Below are 21,937 nucleotides of genomic sequence, written 5' to 3'. Positions count from 1 at the left end.
TTACAAACACACAGTACACTCAGGCATGCATGCAACTTGAACCTCGACAAAAAATGAGGAAATTGGAATCTATTCAATACAGTACCTTGTACACAATGTTTTTCAATTTTCAATGGCATTTACATGTTGTGCAAAACAAGAAAATCAGCGGGTAAGAGGAAAAGTTACATGCCTGTACCGTACATCCTTAAAGGTAAAGCCGACTGTCGTGAATCGACACACCTTCAACTGTTCCGGTACTTTCTATCCATGTCCGGTGCTCAGCTGATGAACTGCGCAGGACTCTTGGCAATATCTAAAATGCATAACATACATGAACAAGGCCCTGCCGACATGGAGTAAAATTTCTTCTACCGGTGTTAACATGTATTGTGCACAGGTGAACATGTACATGTACAGTACAAGTTGCTCCATACATACTGGTACATGTACATGTAAATGTAATGATTAGTGAGCTGCATATATGTACACAGGAAAGCAATAACGTTGACCAAAATATTACAAATGCATAAACATTATCGCATAGTGGTACTTGTTCTGTAATTGGGTGGACAAATAAACTGAATCATCATTACGCTGATTTGGGGGGCCAAAAAGTTTTGAGGACGAATAAATGTCTCCCACCATGCTCCCACAAGTCGGTCCTAATTTGCCTGAACAACAACAACTTCCCACTGCAAGGTGAGGGCCCGCCCACATGCAATATGCATACATGTGCATGTAAATTTTGCAATTTTTATGCATATGTATGATAGTATGAATTTTGCATGTGAACTAATGATGCATATATACATGTATGTATGAATTATGAATAAATGTATGCATTATGCATACACGTATGTGTACGACTCTATAAAAGTACACATGTACATGTACCAGTAATGAAGTAAGTACATGTATCTTTCATAATGATGAATTGGCAAGAAATTCTCAAAAGTTCTTTGGGTAGTAAAATAAAAAATGATGTATGCATAATAAAGTGGGAGGAGTCAAACCAAAATTAACTGATGAATTATCATGAATATCCATGAGAGTTACCGGTACACTTCAATGGACCCAAACTACAGGTAGGGGTGTGGTTTGAGTGTATCTGGAGCAGGGCACACATGACCCAACCCAGGCAGGCTGTGCACCTCCTTTGTCAGAACTCGGGGCCAGAGCAAGTCATGGGAGGGGGTCGAGTGTGAAGAGAACTCAGCCATACCCGTCAAAGACGATGCAGGCTTAAGCTGTGAAGTGATCGATGAAGATGGAAGCACGTCATGACCAGGAACTACATGTACACGTAGTAATCACTCAGGGATGAGAGGCTGGTCCAAGATGCTACATGTATCTCCCAGATCAAACACTGTCATCTTTTTTTTTTAATTCCTTCCTGGTCCTGCAAGTTTTTTCCACCACAGAAACCCATTCTGGCATTCATTCAACTCCTCTATAAATCTGGGTCGTGAGCTCTTCCTCTTTCAGATGGCAAGTGGGATAATGAATTTGTTTTTAATGATAAGGTTTTGGTACCGGTACATTTCAGTTTCTTTCTGGTGATTTCTGATTAAATTTATTCTTCAAGTTTCCCCCCCCCCCAAAAATAACAAATGGTAAAAGTGTCAGCTCTTCAGACGTAACATGGAGGCAATACGTCAGCATCATACACGCACATGTGCACATGCTCTCCGTATGTACTGTACTTGCTGGCCAAACCTGGCTGCTGCATTGGGCAACCTATACAGGCCTTAAAACTGATCGCTTCTCAACAATGGAGCATTGACAATGTACGGGGTACACACAGGTCGCACAGGTGTGTACAGAGGTATTCCAATGGGTGAGCAGGAAGTGGCCTAACCAGAGAACATGAGAGGGGTAAGGTGCCCGAGCCACTTTGGAGTGAAAAGCCTCGGAAAGAACCTTCTATGTGCCATGGAAATCGACAAGAACCCTCTGCGGTACATGTGTTTATTTCACCCACACGACGACCCAGAAACCAACTTGATTGAAGTACATGTACACAAAACAAAGAGCTCATATTTGTTAGAATATCCTAATTGAAACAAAACCCAAATGGATGGAGAAAAACCGGCCTTAAGATATTTTTTGTGGAACCAGGTCAAATATGAGTACGCGTACAGTTTCAACTACATTTTAGACATTATTCCTAGAATTAGCGGTACACATGGAGACCATGTTTGCTGAGCATCAACGCAGGCCTACAAACAGAGGCCTACAGTAAATGTTTATCCTGGTTCAGTAGTCTTCAAGCTAAAAGAGAGCCATTACAGCGTTTGATGGGCTTACTAACATAATGTAGCACTGGCCTCCTGGCAGAGGCCTCAACTATTATCCGGTAGCATTAAAGTATTAATGATGTCTGTTGGGCACAGAGCTGAACTCAGAGACATCGTTAAATTCTAATTAATGTCCCAGTGGGACATCGGGTCCTTTTGCCAGCACTCAAATAAGCTCTCAACCTCAGCCCATTATTGCATAAATGTCCAGCATGAACTCTATTTTTTTCCCCCTCCTTTCAGATACTGCGCAAGTAGATCTTAAGGTGAATGATCTCTTACACAAAAAGGAGTGATTGATGCGGTTGCTATTCTTGGGTCCCGAGTACACTTACCATTTTCGGGCAGTAATGCACAGAAAAAAAAAAGGTCCTGCGGTTTGAGACTGATCAACGTCTTCAGATCTGTTTAATGCCAGAGTGTATATGAGTTGACATTTGAGGGTGTGTGACAAAATACTTTTCTGGTTCCCTTGCTTGAGAAATAATACTGGTGTTTACAGAGTTCGAAATGCTAAAGGTAAAATATTGCATAGTCTACAGATCTGGGCGCAGTGACTGAGGGAAATCAGCTTACTACAAGAACACAGGAAGGTCAATGCAAAGGCATCAATTGATTTGCAAGAACTCTGGGAATACTGATGTTTACCGTACATTTCATCCTTAAGAGTAACCTTAACACATTTGCGTCCATGTATCCCACCCACTGCTACTGTGAGACAAGAACAGAAAAGGAACTTGTGTTCACAACAAGGGCTTCAACAGCACCGGTACACCATCATGAGATTTACGTTCCTTTCGATGAAATACACACAGCCATGAAGAGTTCTAAAGACATCTCGTTGATAACGTTTACACATCAAAGCTCAAACTTGTCGATGTAAATCCAAGTTTGAAAGTAAGCCTTTCCCCTCACATACAGTGGGGGAGGTACATGTAGGGGGGGCACTCAATATTCTCTCGATGTTTTCTTTATGTCTTTTCCGTTGTATCTATACCTATTTTTCCCCCTCTTTTTAAGCTGTTTTCCTTCTTCCGCTTTTCGATATTTTACTGGATTTTAAATGTAAATTTTCAGCTATTTTGCAATAATGAGGAATCTTTTTCTGGGGATGACTCTGATATATTTGTATATTTGAGGCAATGTTTATATTACAATCTTGTTGTATTTCTTTTTCTTGTTAATGAGGGTCCCAAAAGATCAGCTTCTGCTCAATGAAGATGGTTTAAATTTGAAAAACCACTTCCATCCCCTCCTCCCCCGCACAAATGATTTAAATTGACGGCCTCAAGACATCTAAGATTTATTTTTGAATCAATTTCACATGCCACATTAAAAACATGACATTCACTGTACAATATCCAAATGTACATTATTTCCAAAATATTGTCTCAAACTTGTATGAATTAACGTGGTTCATACAATTCTGCATATATGATTACATCCTATGCACTTTCAATTTGCACACACCTGTCAATTTGTGATCCTTTGTTTTTCAAAAGGATGGCATTAATTCAACACTCAAACGACACTCCAACCTGTGCATGGAATATTGATAGATTGAACTTCAAGCTCTTTCAACTGCTTTGACAGGTTTGCTACAAGTAATATTCCTAACCATTTAACAAAGGAGAAAAAAACCACTTCACTCTGGGAGGCAACCATGGTGGAACACAATGCACACATGGCTTATGTTCACATGCATACATCTGAAATGTCCACGGCAATCTAATTACCGTAGCCAAATACATGCGAGTGTTTGACTTGTGTAATTTTATGCGCCGTATAATGATGGGCTGCCTCATGCATATGAAATATGGCCACTCCTCTATCTGGAAACATCAGGCGCCAACGGAAGACTTTGAGAGAGGCTTGGTAGCGGCAAACAACCGGTATTTTTTGCCAGTTCTGGGCATGCACGCAGAGTTCTGGGCATGGACGGTAGTTCTGAGCACAGGCACAAGTGTAGAAAAGGACCGGTTTGTCTGCCACCACGAAGTATCTCAAAGTCTCCCATGTCAATCGCAACTCTGCAATTCCAGCTGTTTCTGTTCCTCTTTTTTTTGGGGGGGGTGTGAGGGATACGCACTTCCCTGTTCATTTTTATCTCCGTCTCTTTTAGGCAACTTCCTTGTTTACGTTATAATTTGAAAGCCTCTCGTGTTGTCGCAATAGACACAGGTGTTCACTGAATAGCCGCATGCCCCGGCGTACAATGGGCAGAGCTATACAAACATGAATAACAAACCACCACATGCATATTTTTGCACATGACACGCACACAACAGAATAATGACTTTCATGTTCACAACAAAATGCCATTCCCAATTTTATGTATCCTCCTAGTGCTCACGCAACGTGAACTGAAAAAATGTGAAACGTGCACTTACGCTCGTACAATGTCCATACATGTATATTTTGTTTTTTAAAAAAAAAAAGGAATCAAGACGCAGCTTACAATGTAGGCTAATTTATGGCTAGATGTTGGGAAATGAAGCAACGTACATGTACATGTACCAGCATGCACTGTATTTCTTCCTGGGAGGGATGCCAGCCAATCTGCATAATGTATGTAATTTATACCACAACGACATGTGCATGTAGGTTCACAGTATGTTATTTACCACTGCAGTACACTGTGCATGTATGGCACCTCTGTTCTGTGTGCATGCAAGAGCACAGTATTTCGTGTTGACACATGTACGCACTCATCTGGGACATTTCTCCATGTACCGGTATGTGGACACAACAACTGTGGGTCTGCGTGCATCCATGTTCTGCATGTACAAAAATAAACGGGACAGCAAAAGAAACTTGCCACTTCTGTCCAAGGCCACACATAAAAATTCACCCCATGGAAATAAACATTTTTTGTAACACAGAGTGTAACAGAATGAGCCGTAAGTTCTACGCAGAAATCAATGTCACAGGACGAAATAAAGAAGTCACAATCTTTACTTTTCAATAATGTGAATGCGTGGTCAGTAAGGATGGCATCCCTTTACAGAAACCACTCATGTACATCATTTTGACAAAACAGGTGTTCACTTTGTCATTGGCTGTTTAAAATGTTGTCCATTCATGGGTCATTTTTGCTTGGTGGAGAGTGCTTTTGTGTATGACTGTGGATTCAGTAACCAAGTTGCTGTGCATGTCAATTTCTTCTTTGTTATAAAGATAATCACTTGCTTTTGGGCATGTGATTAGTAAGGGGTACTGCAGCATACCTGTGTACAAAAATTGTTTATTTCTATGGAGTGAATTTTTATGTGTGGCCTTTGACAGAAGTGGCAAGTTTCTTTTGCTGTCCAGTGTAAAATACATGTACGCGTACATGTACATACACCGTACATGTACATGTGTACATGACTACATTTTTGAAAATCAGGATTATGTACACGTAATATAGACATATCCGGTATACAAGCACCAGAGTCAGTTGAGCATAGTGGAATTTAGTGCTGCCATGATCAATTGTAATTTGCTTCATGGTGAGGACAGACATCCTGTATTGAAAAAAATAAATAAACAAGGATATTGCAACACTAAATTTCAGGATAGTCCTCATAATGGTGTACCATCAGAAATCGTTGGGTGCCTGGAAGAAGGTTGTTACTGCTTACAACCTTCTGCCAGGAAGCATAATCGCTGCCAAAAAAAGGACCTATGTATGCAACTGTTTTATTTTAATGAAATATAAAGATTTCTTTGCAAATACATGTAGTTACAAAAAAATTTCCCAAGTCATTGGATAAGTTGTACAAAGGTTACTTTTTGCACAGCCTGTGTTCATTTTGTTGTAAATTTTATCCGTTTTTACTAAATAAAGAGAGTTTTTCTTCAGCCCTTTCACTGGGAACATTTTTTCTACTGTGATCATGCTTCCGGGCAAAAGGGCGTACGCGAGCTTACCGGTACGACCTTTTGCTGGGCACACGACCAAATGTAAAAGCTTTCGCTTTAAGCAGTCATTGTACAAAAAAAAGTTGTCTTATCTTTGCATCTACAACAAGGTACATGTAGCCTAAACGCAGAGCTTTTCCTGAAACAATAAGAGGGGTACCTGTACATGTACCAGCAGAGCGTACCGCTATATTTCTACAAGATACAATGGAACCAGATAATGAAAATTTTATTACTGTCATATTTTTAAATCTTTTAATACATATGCACAAGTCGCCCTAGCTATCCTACACAAGTATGCCTACTGTAGCTCTAGCACATCTACAGTATAAAACAAGAATGCATAATGTACGGTACTGTGCGTAATCGTGCCGTACATACGTACTTCAAACCTTTGCTTTCCCTATCTGCCTTCTTGTACCTGCTGTTCTTCCAAAAACAACTATCACTAACAAATCACTGTACGAACAACAGGTACATGTACATATGAGCCATTTCAAATCTGACAGGAAGACACATTGTATTGCACCTGCCTGGACTCTCAATTTATTAATACATAGGGGGGGCCTGCGCGTAGCCTGCTGTGTGCCCAACACAAAACAGCCCTCACATTAACATGTTAATGCATGGCATATTTGATTACGCTGACCATGCTTCGATAACAGACGAGGCGCAGGCCCACATCAGGTGCACATCATTGGATGAGGAAAGTCTGCTGATCAATCCCAGGCACTGTTGGGATATGAACCAGCTCTGGGCAAATAGTTTGACATTGAAATCAGAAATGTTGACCTGTACCGTATGCTATGAGCATACTAACCTTTCTGTTTTGTTTTTGGTTTTGTTTATTTTTAATGATCATACTTACATGTAACATCTGTAATGTACACGTAAATCATGTATTTGGTCACTGCCAGCCAGGGGCCTTCTAACATCACAACTTCATTCTGAAAGTAGATCTCACTAAAACCCAATTCTGTCACAGTTTTGAAACTGCACGCAGTTACGACCCGTACAGCCAGGAACCTTGGCGTGTAAATTAAATTATTAGGCTGTGTCCAAAACCAGTTTCTGGGGCTATGGCTATGTCTACTGTCTACAAGGTCTGCATACAAAGGTAAGCCAAGCTCCAGATACATGATTCAGTAAGGCGGCCGGCCTGCAGTACTGGTACCGTTTTTCCGTAGCCTTAGTTAATTCACAATCCGCAATGTGAAGGCTGTGCGCTACATGCACTTCACTGATAAATCTATACTTGTAAATGCAAAGGTGGCGTAATTAAGGGGGACAGGGCATGGGTTGGGTCCTCCCCTCAAAGCCTGTACCCCCTCCTCCTGCGTGTCCCCTCCCTCCCCCCTTTAGAAAAGGGGGAAAAAATCTGGTACATGATCACTGTAGATGAGGAAGTATCTCTATTTACAAAAGATTTAAGAATTGTGACCCAATGATGAGCCCTGGGCAGCAAGCTGCATGGTCACAGGCATGGACACACGGATGTCGTTTCGCAACACGGTGACTGTGGGCAAAGTAAGATTTGCCTAAACGTCTGCACACACAGCATTCAGCACTTTAACTTCATTCTGGGATTTGCTTTTTATTTCATTCTGGGATTTGCTTTTTATTTCATTCTGGGATTTGCTTTTTATTTTAGGGTATTTTTAACTCTTCCACTCTATAACTAAGCGCACGATCGTAAATGCATACACTGATTCCACACTGGAAAAAAGTCAACCAAATACATGTACATAATACTTCAACATTAGGTGTTCATCATACACATTTCAAAGTGAATATCAACATACAACTGCAGGCCAAATAATTGATAGGGCGGTATTTGGCCTGTGTGTAATCCTATTTTCTAAGTGACTGATCAAACTTGTACCGTGACGACAGGCCTCCTTTTCCAGTTCATAAATTATAAATATGCATCAGTATGACCAGTGTTGCGTGAGACCGATCTTTTATAGCATGGACTTCCCTGAAATGCACATCATTTCAGGGCTGATAAAACAAACTGCATCCCATCAGATTACTGCCAAGTACAACAGCCCTCCTAATGATCTCCCACCTAGCCGGTGTCCATGGTAACCAGATGGATACATCAGCTTCTATTTTTCACACCTCCATTTATACCAGTAAGCGTGGCCCCGAGCGCTACAGATCAAGTCAGCAGCAATCTAAGGAATTCATAATCCGTGAGGTTTTTTAAATGCTTTTATAAGACGCTCTTCCAGTATTTGAGAATGGATGTACGGTATTTTCTGTATTACGTTCACTTTTAATTAAAACCAGGAGTCAATTTCATAGAGCTGCTTAAGCACTGAATTTGCTTAAGCATGAAAAAACGTTGCTTGACAAATCAGGTTACCAGCCAAAATTCCATGTGATGTATATTGGTTTGGAATGGTACTCACCTGTCTTTTGGTTAGCCTGACAATCACGTAGATTTCAAGCAGGTAACCTTTATTTTTTAAGCAAGATTTTTTTGTGCTTAAGCAGATTTTGTGCTTAAGCAGCTCTATGAAATTGGCCCCTGATTCAAACTAGAATTTTGGGGTCAACTGGATTTTCACATGTTCAGATTTGACTTCCAATTAATTCCTTTCTGAAACATGATATCATGTGGATTTATGCAACACATACATAAAAAAATGCATCATGTACCAGCAGTTTTTTAAATATCATCTAGACCTTGCTGTCGTCTTTCTGTCTTATGTAGAAATTAATGCTACCGTGTACTACTATCTTTGTCATATAGTGCTACAGAAAAATAAGCTACCGGTACTGTTCTGATGCCTCTAACACCTGATACCATCCTGGTTTTTTCCCATCAACCACAGGACCTTCGATAATATCTATGGAAAACATCAGACTTTTCAATACATGTAGGCAGGAGTCCCATCTGAGCATCACTTGACAGCTTGTGCGCAAACCCTATGACACTGGTCCGCAAATACACAGTGATTGTGTTTTCTAAGTAAATGGCTCCAAATTTTTCCCAGCTCAATTTGGCTTTTGACGGTGGTTTAGGACACACTGTTGCTTACTGATGACTGATGATATCTCGCTGCATACATGAATGGCATTCTTCCCTAGGTTTTGGCTTCAAGGCAGCTTCGGGTAAATGGTAAAATACATGTACATGCTTATGCCAGCCAATGATGTCACGGTAAAACAGTACACGCACGTGTATGCATGTGCATAATTTATGTTTACAATATCCCCCCCCCAAAAAAAGTCTTCCCTGCCCGATGCCGTTCTGGACCCAACAGATGGCATCCCAAATTAATGCATGTACATGCAATTAGACATGCAGATGGTAAAACAATTTATTAGCAGTGGCGAGATGTATACAATCCGGACCATTGCACTTTGCAGCCTGTGTCATTGTGGTGTTGAGAACAGTCGCACTGATGGGCTTCATGGCCTGTTTCTGCCACCAAAGGCTAAGAACGCGTGTACATGTAAATTTAAACTTTACTGACTCCTTTTTAAACAGTTCCATGAGATTAGACCTGATGCAAAGATAACTTGAGAGTGAATAATGGTGAAATTACCAGGTAATCTAGGCTACCTGACAATGACTGACAAATTATATCTGTACATGTACATATATGTGCTTTTATCCTTGAAAACTGTCAACAGCAGCATCGTGTCCTAGAGACCAGGTCTTGGCAGAATCAGTCCCAAACACCCCCACTTTATCAAAACTTGTCGGTAACTTTAACAGAGTTGCAATTGGGGACAGTTTGTTAGGGTTAGGCTTGCTGTGACGTTTGCATGCGTACAAATTATTTTACAATGAGCAAGCAACATGAATAATGTACAGATTCAATTTAGCATAATTTCCAATCAGTGTCCTCTCCAGAAAACATCAATAATAGAAAAAACTGATTTGATTGTACTTCACCTCGTGCCCTGCTTCTTGTTGTCCGCGCAGTCTCCACCTGCGGCGGGGCCGTTGGTGGTTTGGTTACCCGAGGTGGCCGGCGGGGTTTTCGGGGTCGTGTTGGTCGCAGCCATGGGACATTCCGGACGCTGCGAAACGGACTCATGGTGATGGTCGTCCGCAGACGCCAGCAACTGCTCTACAATAGTCGTCATTTCTCTCCTGTTTGCCTGTCAGTACCCCAAGAAAATGACGAGCTGGGTTTTTAAAGATGTAAACTGAACGGAAATCTGTGCCGTTTTAAAGAAACGAAGGCAGTGAGTCTCTACACAGAGGATGGTGACACCAAACGAACAGCAACCAACTGACCAACCTCGACCGAAATATTTGCGACTGAGAGACCAGAACACCTCTCAGCCTCGTCAAAAAAAGTAAACGTGACGGGAAGGTAAATTCCACGGCCGGAATACTGCTTCCGCTCCGTGAATTCCGAGTTAAACTGGGAGATATGGCGCCCAGATTCAACCACAAATTTTTCACAACACAGCCCGTCCCACACAGTCTTCAACAAAATACATAAAACATTAATCTGTGGAAGTTAGTCTGGCTCGATCCCCCATTTGTTTGTGCGAGTTTTTTACGCTACGGGATGGGTCAAAGAGGGGCGGGAATCAGATACTGCTTGGCTACGTATCTACATACCTAGTACCTAAGTAACAAAACTTCGTTGCAACATTTTCAGCTCTTTTCAAGCCTGTAAATTCTCTAAATTTAATGTGGCTATGTTCCATCATTGCCCTAGGTCCTCTTATCGAAGCTCTTATCATGCCAATGGATAATGCGCCGCCTCGTGGCGCTGTGCTATCTTCAACCTCCACAATCGCGTTGGTAGATCTTGCCATCCCTCTTTCATCGTAAACTTTTGGGATTTCCTTCATGGATGAAAAATTCATTTAACAAATATTAAAAACAAATCCCACAACTTTTGATATGATTTCATCAAGATACAGAAGAAAATCAGAAGTATTTTCATATCCTCGTCCGATTTGCTATATCTAATTTTGCTCTATGGACGAAATCATCTTACAGAGGTCATGGAGAAAGCAAGTTAAAGAAATCTTTATTACGACGAAGAACAAAAAGGATCTATTTTGAGGTAAAGTGATTACTGATGACGGGATACACCACAAGTTTTTATTTTACCTAAGATATGCACTGCCCCTCCCACCGCAGTAATTGCAGTGCATTCCTTGACAACGCCCACAACTCAAAATAGTACCGCTACAGCGAGCCGCTAGCTCGCGCGAGCACACATCAAACATGTGGTGGCGCTATTCATAATTTACAGACTCGAGATTCAAGATGGCGCAACCCACGGAGGCCATGTGTTCCATGATGCTGGAGGTTTTAAGACAAAAAAGCAACACGTCATCTCCTGATACTTCCATCAATTTGCTCTCATCATTTATTGAAGACTCAACGGAACTGCAGATTTTTAGTCAAGAAGTAAGCATCCAGTCAGTTCAATGCAAACGGCAAACTTTCCTATTCCATGATATACCACGGACAGTCGGACAAGTTGAGGCCCCAGAGCCCTGTAGGCCTACTAGCACTACACTGCTATTGTTATGGTCATACATGTAGTGTGTATAATGTACTAAGTGTTTTCTTAGTAAATGCTTTGGAATTTTCTTAGCTAAATTTAACTGTGTAGGACGTTATAACTTTCTGATGGCCATATAATAACATTTTAAGGGAAGCTTAGTGTTGTAACTAGGCTGCATTATATGGAACCCTTTCAAAAAAATGGACAGGTCAGTATGCATGTTTTGGTATTACTTCCAGAACTGTTAGGTCACCTTTGTTTTAACTTACTTTTGCTTATTCAGTTCAAGGTCGTACACTGGAATGCCAGTGAGCTTTTGTGATGGAAACGAGACGTCTATTGAGTAATGAATTATTTTGTTAGTCAATCATGTCAGTGATCTTATATTATGCAGCAGCCTTTTCCGAGCAGTGAAGAGTTGTTGTGGAACGGTTGAGTGGCGGGGTATTCAGCAATTGTGCATAATTTTGTTTGATTTTGGAATTTTATCTTGACAGCGAAATTGTGCAAGTTGGATTGGCCACATCAATGGCTGTCTGAACTCATCAAAAACAAGGTAAAGCGTTATTTCGTCTTTATTTCTGTTCACATGATCGCAGGGACATCGCTGCTTTTTCCCTGCAGTGGTAAATAAGCCATCAAAAAGTGAGAATGTACCCTGAAATGGCAAATGTAACATCCGTGATGGTATCCGCTCTGAGCGTTTTTTTTTTGTACCGCATAGGCGCACCATGAGATGCGCAAGTAAATGCGCATTTGATGCAGAGCATTTTGGCTTGTATGGTCATTGTGTACACGCAGAATGCGTGCAAGAACCCGCATGTAACCACCTGTCTCTCTTCCGCCGATCCGGGGTGCACTTCAGCTCGGGGCGGATAGTCGCCAGGTCTCTTATTTTGCCACCTACTGTGAAAACCAATCAGACTTGACAACAGGTGGCAAAAGTAGGGACCTGGCAACTATACCGTCACGGACGTAAGGTAGGGCAAATATTGAATCCTTTACTTGGAACATATTTAGTATTTTTCAGACCAGTCTCATGGGTTTGTACTCCGGGGTCAAATGATTTCCATGTATGGGACTCTTACCAAGCCGTTTTTTAATTCTTGTTCGAGAGCAGGTTGGAGGGCTTGATCGTTTTGAGGGCGCTTGTCAATCAGTGTCCAGCTGAAGTCTTCCAACAGTATTGTGCATCGTGGGTCAGACTGTTGACGCAAATTCTACAGGTGAATTTTTTTAGAGCTTATTGTAGGGAGGGGCAGCTTGGGGGTGGGCAGGCCGGTAAGTGCTTTGGACGCTAGCTTAGCACAAAGGCGACTCACCTAAAAAAGAGCCATGTGCAACTCTGTGAAGTGGTCCAGTCGTACACTGCGCAAGCTTACCCAGAACGGTAACGTTCAAGCCTGAGCAGAGCAATGTGGGCTGTGCTACGCTATCCAGTATCCAGCAGAATCCTGAAGAGTCTAAACTCGGCCAGATTTGGGTGTTTTGGCTCATTTTTTATACCGTATTCCCCGTCATCCTCTAGTCTTACGACCCTCCTCCTGTTATTGCCCTGGCATCCGTTGCTCTGACAAGCATCCTCAAGGAAGCGGCACAGGTATCGGAGCTGTCGAGGGAGATTTCCAACACTTTCATCACGCCCATCATCACGGCAGCACTGGAGCTGAAGACGGAGGTATTAGTCTTGGACATAATCGCTTGATCGCTGCACTGTCATTAAATCTTGCAGCGTAATTTGTCAATCCTTCTGCCATCAGCCAGTCTTTTTTTCCTTCTAATTTACATTTGTGGACGGTTATTCTGACAGGGATTGACCAATCATGCCCCATCTTAGCACAGTGGACACCCACAAGCATGGTTTAAAGAATACCCTGTCAATAGTTTATTAGTCGGCATTGCGCTTTTGCCTTATTTCCAATCCGGGCTCCACCCCGGGCTTTTAATTTTGTTTTGTGATCTAGAATCAGTTTCGAATGCTTACTGTTGCAGCCGACTGAAAATACTGCAAACTTTGGCCTCGCGCAGGACAACCTGATGTTTTGATGACAGAAAATGGAGCTGCATGAAACCAGGGTCAAACCTCTCAATATGCTCTTCAGAAACTGATGACCCGAGGAAGGCAATCCCACGTACTTTTAGTGCAAGACGCGGGTATTCACGTGACCACATCCATGCTCAAATTTTCCCTAATATGCCATCTGTTTCTGTTTCTCCATGGTGTTGCATGTGAAGTGAATAAGTGACATTGAATCGAGCTGACTTTTTTCGTTTGTGTTTGTACCACACCGTCTTGGATGTTTCAAACCTTTGACTCCTTTTTCCCTGATTCACTGCTTTCCAGTGGCAGGATTCGGCCATTCAGATTCTTGCTGCCTGCATTCAGTCCTTCCCGGGGCCCTGCGGGACGTTTCGAACCCGAACCGAAAACTTTCTCATCCAAGTCATGGGCAGCAGCGGCAGTGTCGACATTGCAGTGGTAAATCTGATACGTGAGACATTTGGATTATATCATTTCTCTTCCCACCTGCGTGCAGCTTCTGTCCACCTGCCCTTGACCGTTACAGCTCATTGCTTTCCATCGTACCCATGATCCGAAATGCTGTACAATTGGCACTCTGTTCATAAGGCTGGATCATTTAGGAGATACATTCAGCCTCAGCCCTCACAGGTACCCACTTATACATCTTGGAGGAGAGAGGCAAGTAGCGTTGAAGCGACTTCAGCCACGGTCACAATATCATCAGCTGCTGGATTCGAACCTCTGTCCAAGCAGTCACAAACCCTAACCACTGGGCTGCACGTTCCTGCCTTCCTCCCGTGTCCACCGTTTTACCCTCTCCCCTCAGTCTCGTTTCTGCCCCATTCTCATGATTCTCATTCTCCTTCCGTCTCGTCCTCCAGTCTGCCAGCCAATGCCTGGTCCTCCTTCCCAGGGTTGGCGGCGGGGGGCAGGGAGGCACCAAACATGCCGAGGCCTGGTCCTATTACTGCCACAGAGTGCTGGCTACCATCAAGGACCTAACGGATAAGATCTACCATGACTCACAGCCAGGTAAATCAGATTAGACTTAAAAAAAATGAGGAAAAAAACCTGTAATCTTAATGAGTTTTGATGTGATCTGATGCCTATCTGCATTGCCTTCAATGGCTGTCATGAACAAAGACATTAAATGGGATAATAATTATTATATGCTGCTTATATTTCACTTAGTACAAATGCCTCAAAGTGATCTGACTGTGAACGGAGCAGGTCCAGATCAGCCCTCACATGTGGGTGAGGATGATTGGAGTAAACTGTCTTGCCTAAGGACACGTGCAACTTGTTCCCCATATCCGTACTCCAGAGGTTCCTGAGCTCTTTCCTAACTTAGTCAGTCTCTCTTTTCCTGTGGCGTTCTTTCAATGCAGAGAAACAGTCCGACTCTTCACACCCACCTTTCACGATGCCCGATGCGCCGCTCAAGGAGCCAACGAGGATGTACACCTTGGTCAGACAATTCAAAGTGATGAGTGCTTGTCTGCAGCACATGCTAAGGTTGGTATCGTCACTCTTGAGGTTCCTATCATTAGGGATGAGGTTGGTATTATTGACGGCCAGGAAACTAGTGTAAATGATTGGATCACTCTCTTTCCACCAAGGTTCATATCCGTAATGGTGGAGTTTGTTTCATATGTCAAGCATTCAATGTTTTATCTTCCGTGCTGAGAAATTTGTCAGTTTTGATGATGAGATTCGTCATGCCGAGGTTTGTATTTTGTATTTGAGCTATGCTGGCAACACTCCCATGGCTTCCGATTTTCAAAACTTCTGCAACTATTAATGATCAGGAATGTTAATTGCTTTCTTGCACAGGGCTGAATTTCCCGAAATGGTGAAAATTCCAGTGAAGATCATTCTGTCATTGTGTGTGAGGATTCTTGTCCCAAGCATGCTGGTGAGTACGATTATCTAGAGTTTCCCGTTAACGTCTTCATTCTTCGTTCTCTTCAGTTTTCATTTTCTTGAGATTTGTTTTATGTTTTTGTCAACCTATTTTCTGGAAGCAGAAATTCTGTGTTCAAAAAAAGGATTTAGTGCTCCAGGTTAAACTGGAACAACCATTGCCAAACCTTTTTTTAAATCGTGGAGGTGTACTGGAAAGAATTAACTTTGGTTTTGCCAAGATCTCTCACCAGATCTTGGGAAAGCAGATTCCAGATTCAAACCAAACCAGATTCCGCTTTATCGTTATTCTTTTTCCCTCCGTCTAGTCCAAAGGACTGAAGTCAGCATTGCAGACTGGAAACTTTTCCTCAGTGCACAGCGAAGCTTTCAACATTTTAGCTGCACTTTTAATCAGGTAAATCCCGTTGATTTTTTTAAAGAGTTTGGGAGTCTGAAAGAAAAGACTTCTTTCCACTCAGAGATCCTGAAAAAAGTCCGGTTCATTGCATTTTCAACTGAAAAAAACCGGGAAAAGTTGCATTGTAAAAGCGCCACAATATTTGGATACAAATTAATCGTTTCAAACTTAATAAATTGAGCTAAAATATGTCTTAATTTTCATTTACATTATTAAAACCAACATCTGCAAAGGTAAGATTTTTTCTCTCTGCTTTTGTGCAGTTGCCGTGGCAACCTGAGTCTTCATAAGGACATCATCAACGAGCTCTTTGTGAAGTCGCATGCCTTCAGGCCAAGCGTCCAATCAGATGATGCCAAGTACAGGGTACTCAGGTAAAGAGACTGGTTTCGTGAAGATAACTTTGGAGTATGCAGTGGGGCTTTGTTCTTGATAGCCAAGAAGGGCCACATTACGTGAGCGTGCTGGATTGTGCATGTTACGAGCAGGACCAATTTTCAGTTGAATGCGCACAAATTCATTCAAGTAGTTCTTTCTTACAGTGTTTGCCCGAGAGGAGCTAACTTGAACATGAGTGTGCAATAGGAGCAGTGCTGAATGAAAACCTGTTGAAAACCAGTAGTTTGGACTGTTGGAATTGAGAAATAACTTTAACAGAATTGGCATCACCACAAGTACACCCTCACTGCAGCAAATCAGATCATTGTTTATCTAAAGTGGACTGAAGCTGTCTGTCTACGGCGCTCTCGAAATCTGGTTGGAGACGAGCGGGTCTTGTTCCGGAATAGAGACGGGCGCTGACAAATTACTGGAGGCGATATTGAACGATGCACGCCCCCAGGCTCAAATGACCAAGGTACTGAAACTTTCATAGAGAAGAAATTGCATGAATAGTATTTTGTCTTTAGACCTGATACATTCATTCATTTTTCTCCTGACAACTTCATATTAGACTGTTTTGTCAGATTTTTTCAATTAAGAATAAAGTTTGAGTTCTGTATATTATTGAAATTAATTTTTCATTCATTGCAGCTGGATTTCATATTTCAGTTGCAGAAAACAAAGTGGTAGCATGTGATTGTGTGATTTTGAATGTTCTAAGTAGTTTCTTGTTTGTCTTGTTGCTATTTCAAACAGTTGAGGGTAACCACTGAAAAACCTACATCAATGAATGCCAAGAAGTCTGGAAAGAGCAAACAGAAGGGAGAGACGGCTGGAGGAGAGACTACCACCACAAGCCTAGCCAGCCAGCAGAAAACAACACCCCCAGCAAGTAGTCGGGTCTGCCTAGCCGCTCTGAAAGGTTCCAAAAATATTTACAAACAGTCTGGAAGTAATCATATAATGGCCTCATTGTATCCCCAAAATGGATTTTAATTCAGAATATCAGAAAGTTTGGGAGATAACATTTTGACAATAATTTTGTTCATAAAAAGGAAACTTTTGAGAGTTGTTTGATCTGGATTTTTGGAAGGAACTCTGTTTTAGAACATAAGATTTCTTGCCACATTTACTGAGGACGTTTTGGCTCTTCCTTCAGTCCTGAGGTGCCTTCTGACGAGCATCGGAACAAGAGTCAAGCCCAATTTTCACAAGGTTTGTCATAACACACAAGTTTATGAATCAAACATGAGCATTATAAAAGCAATGATACTCTCATTGGACTCAAACCCATGACCTGTCTAATGTCAGGGCAGACATCTGAGATACTTCAGTGCCAAGCTAGCTTGGGACAGCTGGCCAGTTCTGATCCAGTTCCTGACCCAAAATACAATTTTTAAACACTATTTCAAAGCTACTGTTTGTGGCGGTGTCCATCTCTGTTGGGGGCAGTTTTCAATCCTGTTGACGAAAAAACGTCAATGAATTTTCACCTTTGTCTCTTTTTTTTGGTCCTTGAAGGATGTCCACGAGTTTGTCATCCCACTCTTGCTCCGCCTCCAGCAGCTTCCCCCAAGCCTGATCCCGGCACCTTACTCCAACGCCGACTGCCGAAGGGCTTTGTATCATGTGCTACTGTCGTCAGTGATCGCACCTCACCCAAGATGGCCAGCCCCCTTGCAGTGCACTGCTGGTTTGTTCAGTCGTGGGAGGCAAGATGCCAGTATCAATGTATGTTTTGCTCTTAAGTTTTATCGACACTGAGGTAAAATTTCTTTGGAAGCTATAAGTGGGCTTTGGCAGTAAAGGAAAAGCAGTCTTGTTCCCAGAAGAATTTCCATACAACAGAAACAGTGCTTTTTGTGGGTTGCCTGTCTGATAACTTGAAGTTATTGTACCCATCACAGTGAATATATTATGCATGTATGTGACCAATGTACTTGTCACATACTTTTGCAATATATAATTTGTTTTAAGAAATTGTTTTCATATGTGACTTTGCTGCAGGTATCCAGCTTTTGTGCTGAAGCTTCAATCATTTGCCAAAGTATCATCCATCCCAGGGTTCCATGCCTCCAGCAACCATTCCGCATTGCCCAACTTGACCCTAAGAGGGTGCCATCACAGGTGCTGTCCAAACCACAGGCAAGCTCTGAGGTGGACCGGATGGAGATCTCTGATCCAAATTTTGGACCGGCCTCGATGGACCAAAATACAGGGGGAATTGTGTGGCGTAGCAGAGACACGACAGCTGGATCTGTAGAGATCACCCAGCCTGCGGTTTTGGCAGCAACAACGGAAGTTGAGCCGAGCAACAAAGAGAAGAGCGAGGATTCATCTGATGAGGATAGCGATGATCAAGAAATCGAAGAGGATGATTCCAGAATGGAGGATAATTGTCAGAAAAATGGTGATGATCAGGAACAACAGGAGGTCATCCCAGAGCGTCAGGAACAATCAACTGTATCTCAAGAGGCGTTGGACACTGAAGATGCACAGCAGAACGCATCCCCAGCCCTTCCAGTTGAGACCAACAGTGTCTCTGATGTCATCCTCACCTGCATGGGTAGTACGGACGTAGCTGATCCATCAAAGGCATCTGAAGATAGGACGACCTCCCCATCAAGAAGGTCCAAAAGGCAACGGACTCGAGCGCAAAAGGAAGACAGGAGCGAAACGGAGGATGAAGTCTTCAGATCTGGGAATGCCGTCCTTGGAAGTGTCAAGAGGCGGAAAGGCGAAGACAAAGATGAGGAGAGGTCAGACGATGGCAGTAAAGACGAGGTACATGTACGTCTCGATTATTGCCGTATACACAAGTTCTTGATAAAACCTGGAGGTTTGAACAAGTCTGGTACCTCTTAAAGTAATGCGAGTATAACTTTTTCTTTGTTTACAGGATAATTCAGGTGGAAGTGAGAGCAAAGACGAGGTAGATGTTATGCTGGCAAGTTTTGTGGACTCGCTGCCTGATCAAGATTAGAATTTTAAGATACATTTTTGCTCCTGCGTGAGGGTGTAGGGTTGCTGTTGGAAGCACTTCCCAGGTATTTATCAGTCCTGGAGTGTGGTTGAAGTACTGATTGGTGTGCGGGCACCAGTGATAATCACCTAGGGCAAGTTTGGGCGCAAAGTATAGTTTAGTAGTCGAGTGCCTTAACAATGCACATGCGCAGTTTGGATACACTCAAACAACCCTAGTTGGTCAATTTTTTTTAAATTTCTAATTTCTCGCATTTCACAGTTGGCTGCAATTCTTGCAGCGTACATGGTCACTGAATTCTTGTACAGTTTTTTGCTTGTGAATGGTTCCCTCTTTAATTATAAATGAAATCCGTCATTGGGTAACCAGTTATGCGATCATACCCCCGAGCCTGGTCCCAGATGGTCGACTAGATAGTCCAAACCATCCAGCGTTCAGGCGGTGTCATTCAGACAATAACAATATTCATCGCTTGAACTTGCCTCTAGTTGGTTCAGGTTGTACCTGCAGCGCCCTCAGCCAACTGAGCACAGGGCATATTGAAAAAAGTTTACCCAGAGGTTTATATGGGACGGGGGGTGATGTTGGTGTCTTCTCTGAGTACAGAGCGATAGCCTCAGGTTTATCCATCAAATACAATAAAACAAACAAAACGTTTGTTGTCTTTAAAATCTTGCTATTTTTATTCTTCCTTGTAGATGACAACAAACCAGTAACGTCGGGGTTAAGATAATTAAACGCTTCCAGCCACACAGTGTTGAACTCAAATTGATTTGACTTCTCAAGTCAAATATTTGAAAACGATAAATAAATGGATAATTTATGCTTTCTGATAAAAAAGAAATGACCCTGGTTTGGGCAGTGAGCAAAACAAATGTAGTTTTTAACTCAAGAAGGAAAAAATTAAACTTATTCTCTCAAGGAATATATACTGTGCTCATTCTACTGGAGGCCAGGAACAAAGCTGTTGGCCAAGACTTGTTTTAAAATCAATAAGAACCAATTTCATCTCGTGTTTTCCTGCTGCAATTCAACAATTCTTTCTACCTGCAGCCCAGATACAAAGTACAAACTCCAGAAATCCAGTCCCGTCATCTACCTGCATAAATCAGTCATATGAAAATATTAGACTTTCTCTTTCTTTTTTGTTTAATTATTCACATATTTCCATTTCATTTACAGTTTTCCAGGCAACACAAATATTGACTTCAAAGATGAGCTAAAAGTTACGGAGTGATGCCATTTATATTACATAGATATTAAACTGATTGGCGTGTTTCACATACGTGTACATGACATACTGTAACCATGAACTACACTGACAATGTATTATGAACATGTGAAACAAAATGAGGAAAAAAATTAAAACAAAAAGAAAACAACTGTAAACAATCATTTGCTTTTGTGAAACTACCAAATCTGCAGTGTGCCAGAGACATGGCGCCCTCTGTTGATCTTAAGGAAACAAGATCATGTAACTTTGTGACACTCAGTCTGACTTAATAAGCCCTATGAACTGTTGATGTATCACTGTGTTTACTGCAGTGGGGGTCGTCATATGCCACGAGTAGGAGACATAGCATACTTTCAAGATACGCGTGAACACACAGCGAAAGGCACGATCTCATCGTTTCCAGTTGTGGAGGATAATTTTCATGGAAGATTCAACACGATGATTACACCAAATGATTGCTTTTTTGAAACAGATATAATTTGAATCATTACCTAATGACAATAGGGAATATACCAGTGACCCCCCCTCCCCATTCTATTCCACTGGTGCACTGCAGTCAACACTGTGATATGTAATCAGTACGTACATGTACTGTAGAGCTATGGAGGTGGTCAGTTTGTTGAATTTGATGACAACACGTACGTGTACCCCGCTTAAAGACTTGGCACTTACACAACCTCCAATGGATGTGAGAAAATGAGCCAGAAACCTTCACATTCTTTGAGATTTCTGTGTGAACTGGGTACAAGCTTTCGACGATAAACAGGACTTTTTAGAAATGGATGTGCATGTAGATTAGCACAAGGCATAAATGTTACAGACTCCATTCCTATAGAAAAAGGCTTTATGCCAAAAAAAATTATGTATTTTTGGTCCATTTTCAATAAAACACCACATGGATCACTGATAAAAACAAATTCAGATCTCAAAGGAGTCTTTTTGAGTTGCGTCTACAATTCAACTCTAAATCTATTGCATTTAGAAAAACACAACTTCCATCAGCTTGTTTATGATGGACCGCAGTATGTGAAAAGTGACTATAAAGGACAGATTCTGATTGGCATGTTGTCACTTGGATAAACGTCTGATAGTTAATAAAATCGGACAGCGAGCCACACCTTATATGTTCATGCATGTCACATCAGCATGCCATGACAACTCGCCAACCAAAAGTGCCCCTATTTGTTGTCTGGCAACTGCTGGTCACCACTGATAGCTGGCCAAGTGGCAAGTGACAAACGGATGAAGTTGGCAGTAACCGTGGACAAGTGGAAAGTTGATTGATTGGCGATATTTTATAAGCGCAAATTATAGGT

The 21,937-nt window shown here is 41.9% G+C and overlaps 2 protein-coding genes across 2 annotated transcripts in view; one reads left to right on the top strand and one right to left on the bottom strand.

The window, feature by feature from the left end:
* Positions 1-10,654, bottom strand: part of LOC110980951 (beta-arrestin-1-like) — a 67,676-nt gene extending 57,022 nt beyond the window's left edge. Inside the window, exon 1 of the mRNA XM_022238037.2 lies at positions 10,093-10,654. Coding sequence (XP_022093729.2) covers positions 10,093-10,286 — 194 coding nt within the window. The 5' untranslated portion in view covers positions 10,287-10,654. The remainder of the gene's footprint in view (positions 1-10,092) is intronic.
* Positions 10,655-11,407: 753 nt separating this feature from the next.
* Positions 11,408-21,538, top strand: pelp1 (proline, glutamate and leucine rich protein 1). The gene is made up of 16 exons (XM_022238096.2): positions 11,408-11,577; positions 12,175-12,233; positions 12,798-12,903; positions 13,206-13,355; positions 14,022-14,156; positions 14,582-14,732; positions 15,089-15,215; positions 15,534-15,615; positions 15,932-16,020; positions 16,287-16,397; positions 16,741-16,879; positions 17,161-17,326; positions 17,564-17,619; positions 17,926-18,135; positions 18,412-19,188; positions 19,304-21,538. The coding sequence occupies exons 1-16, from the start codon at positions 11,434-11,436 to the stop codon at positions 19,385-19,387; spliced, it is 2,586 nt and encodes an 861-aa protein (XP_022093788.2). The 5' UTR covers positions 11,408-11,433; the 3' UTR covers positions 19,388-21,538.
* Positions 21,539-21,937: the final 399 nt, after the last annotated feature.

The sequence above is a fragment of the Acanthaster planci genome, linkage group LG14 (assembly GCF_054643075.1).
Source record: "Acanthaster planci isolate LZ-2023a linkage group LG14, COTS_SCS, whole genome shotgun sequence".
Taxonomy (NCBI): domain Eukaryota; kingdom Metazoa; phylum Echinodermata; class Asteroidea; order Valvatida; family Acanthasteridae; genus Acanthaster; species Acanthaster planci.
This window is presented reverse-complemented; position numbering and strand designations above follow the sequence as displayed.

Coding starts and splice junctions, on each gene's coding strand:
- pelp1 (XM_022238096.2), top strand. CDS start 11,434: ATGGCGCAACCCACGGAGGCCATGTGTTCCATGATGCTGGAGGTTTTA. Junction 15,216..15,533: donor TGTCTGCAGCACATGCTAAG/GTTGGTATCGTC, acceptor TTTCTTGCACAG/GGCTGAATTTCCCGAAATGG. Junction 19,189..19,303: donor ACGATGGCAGTAAAGACGAG/GTACATGTACGT, acceptor CTTTGTTTACAG/GATAATTCAGGTGGAAGTGA.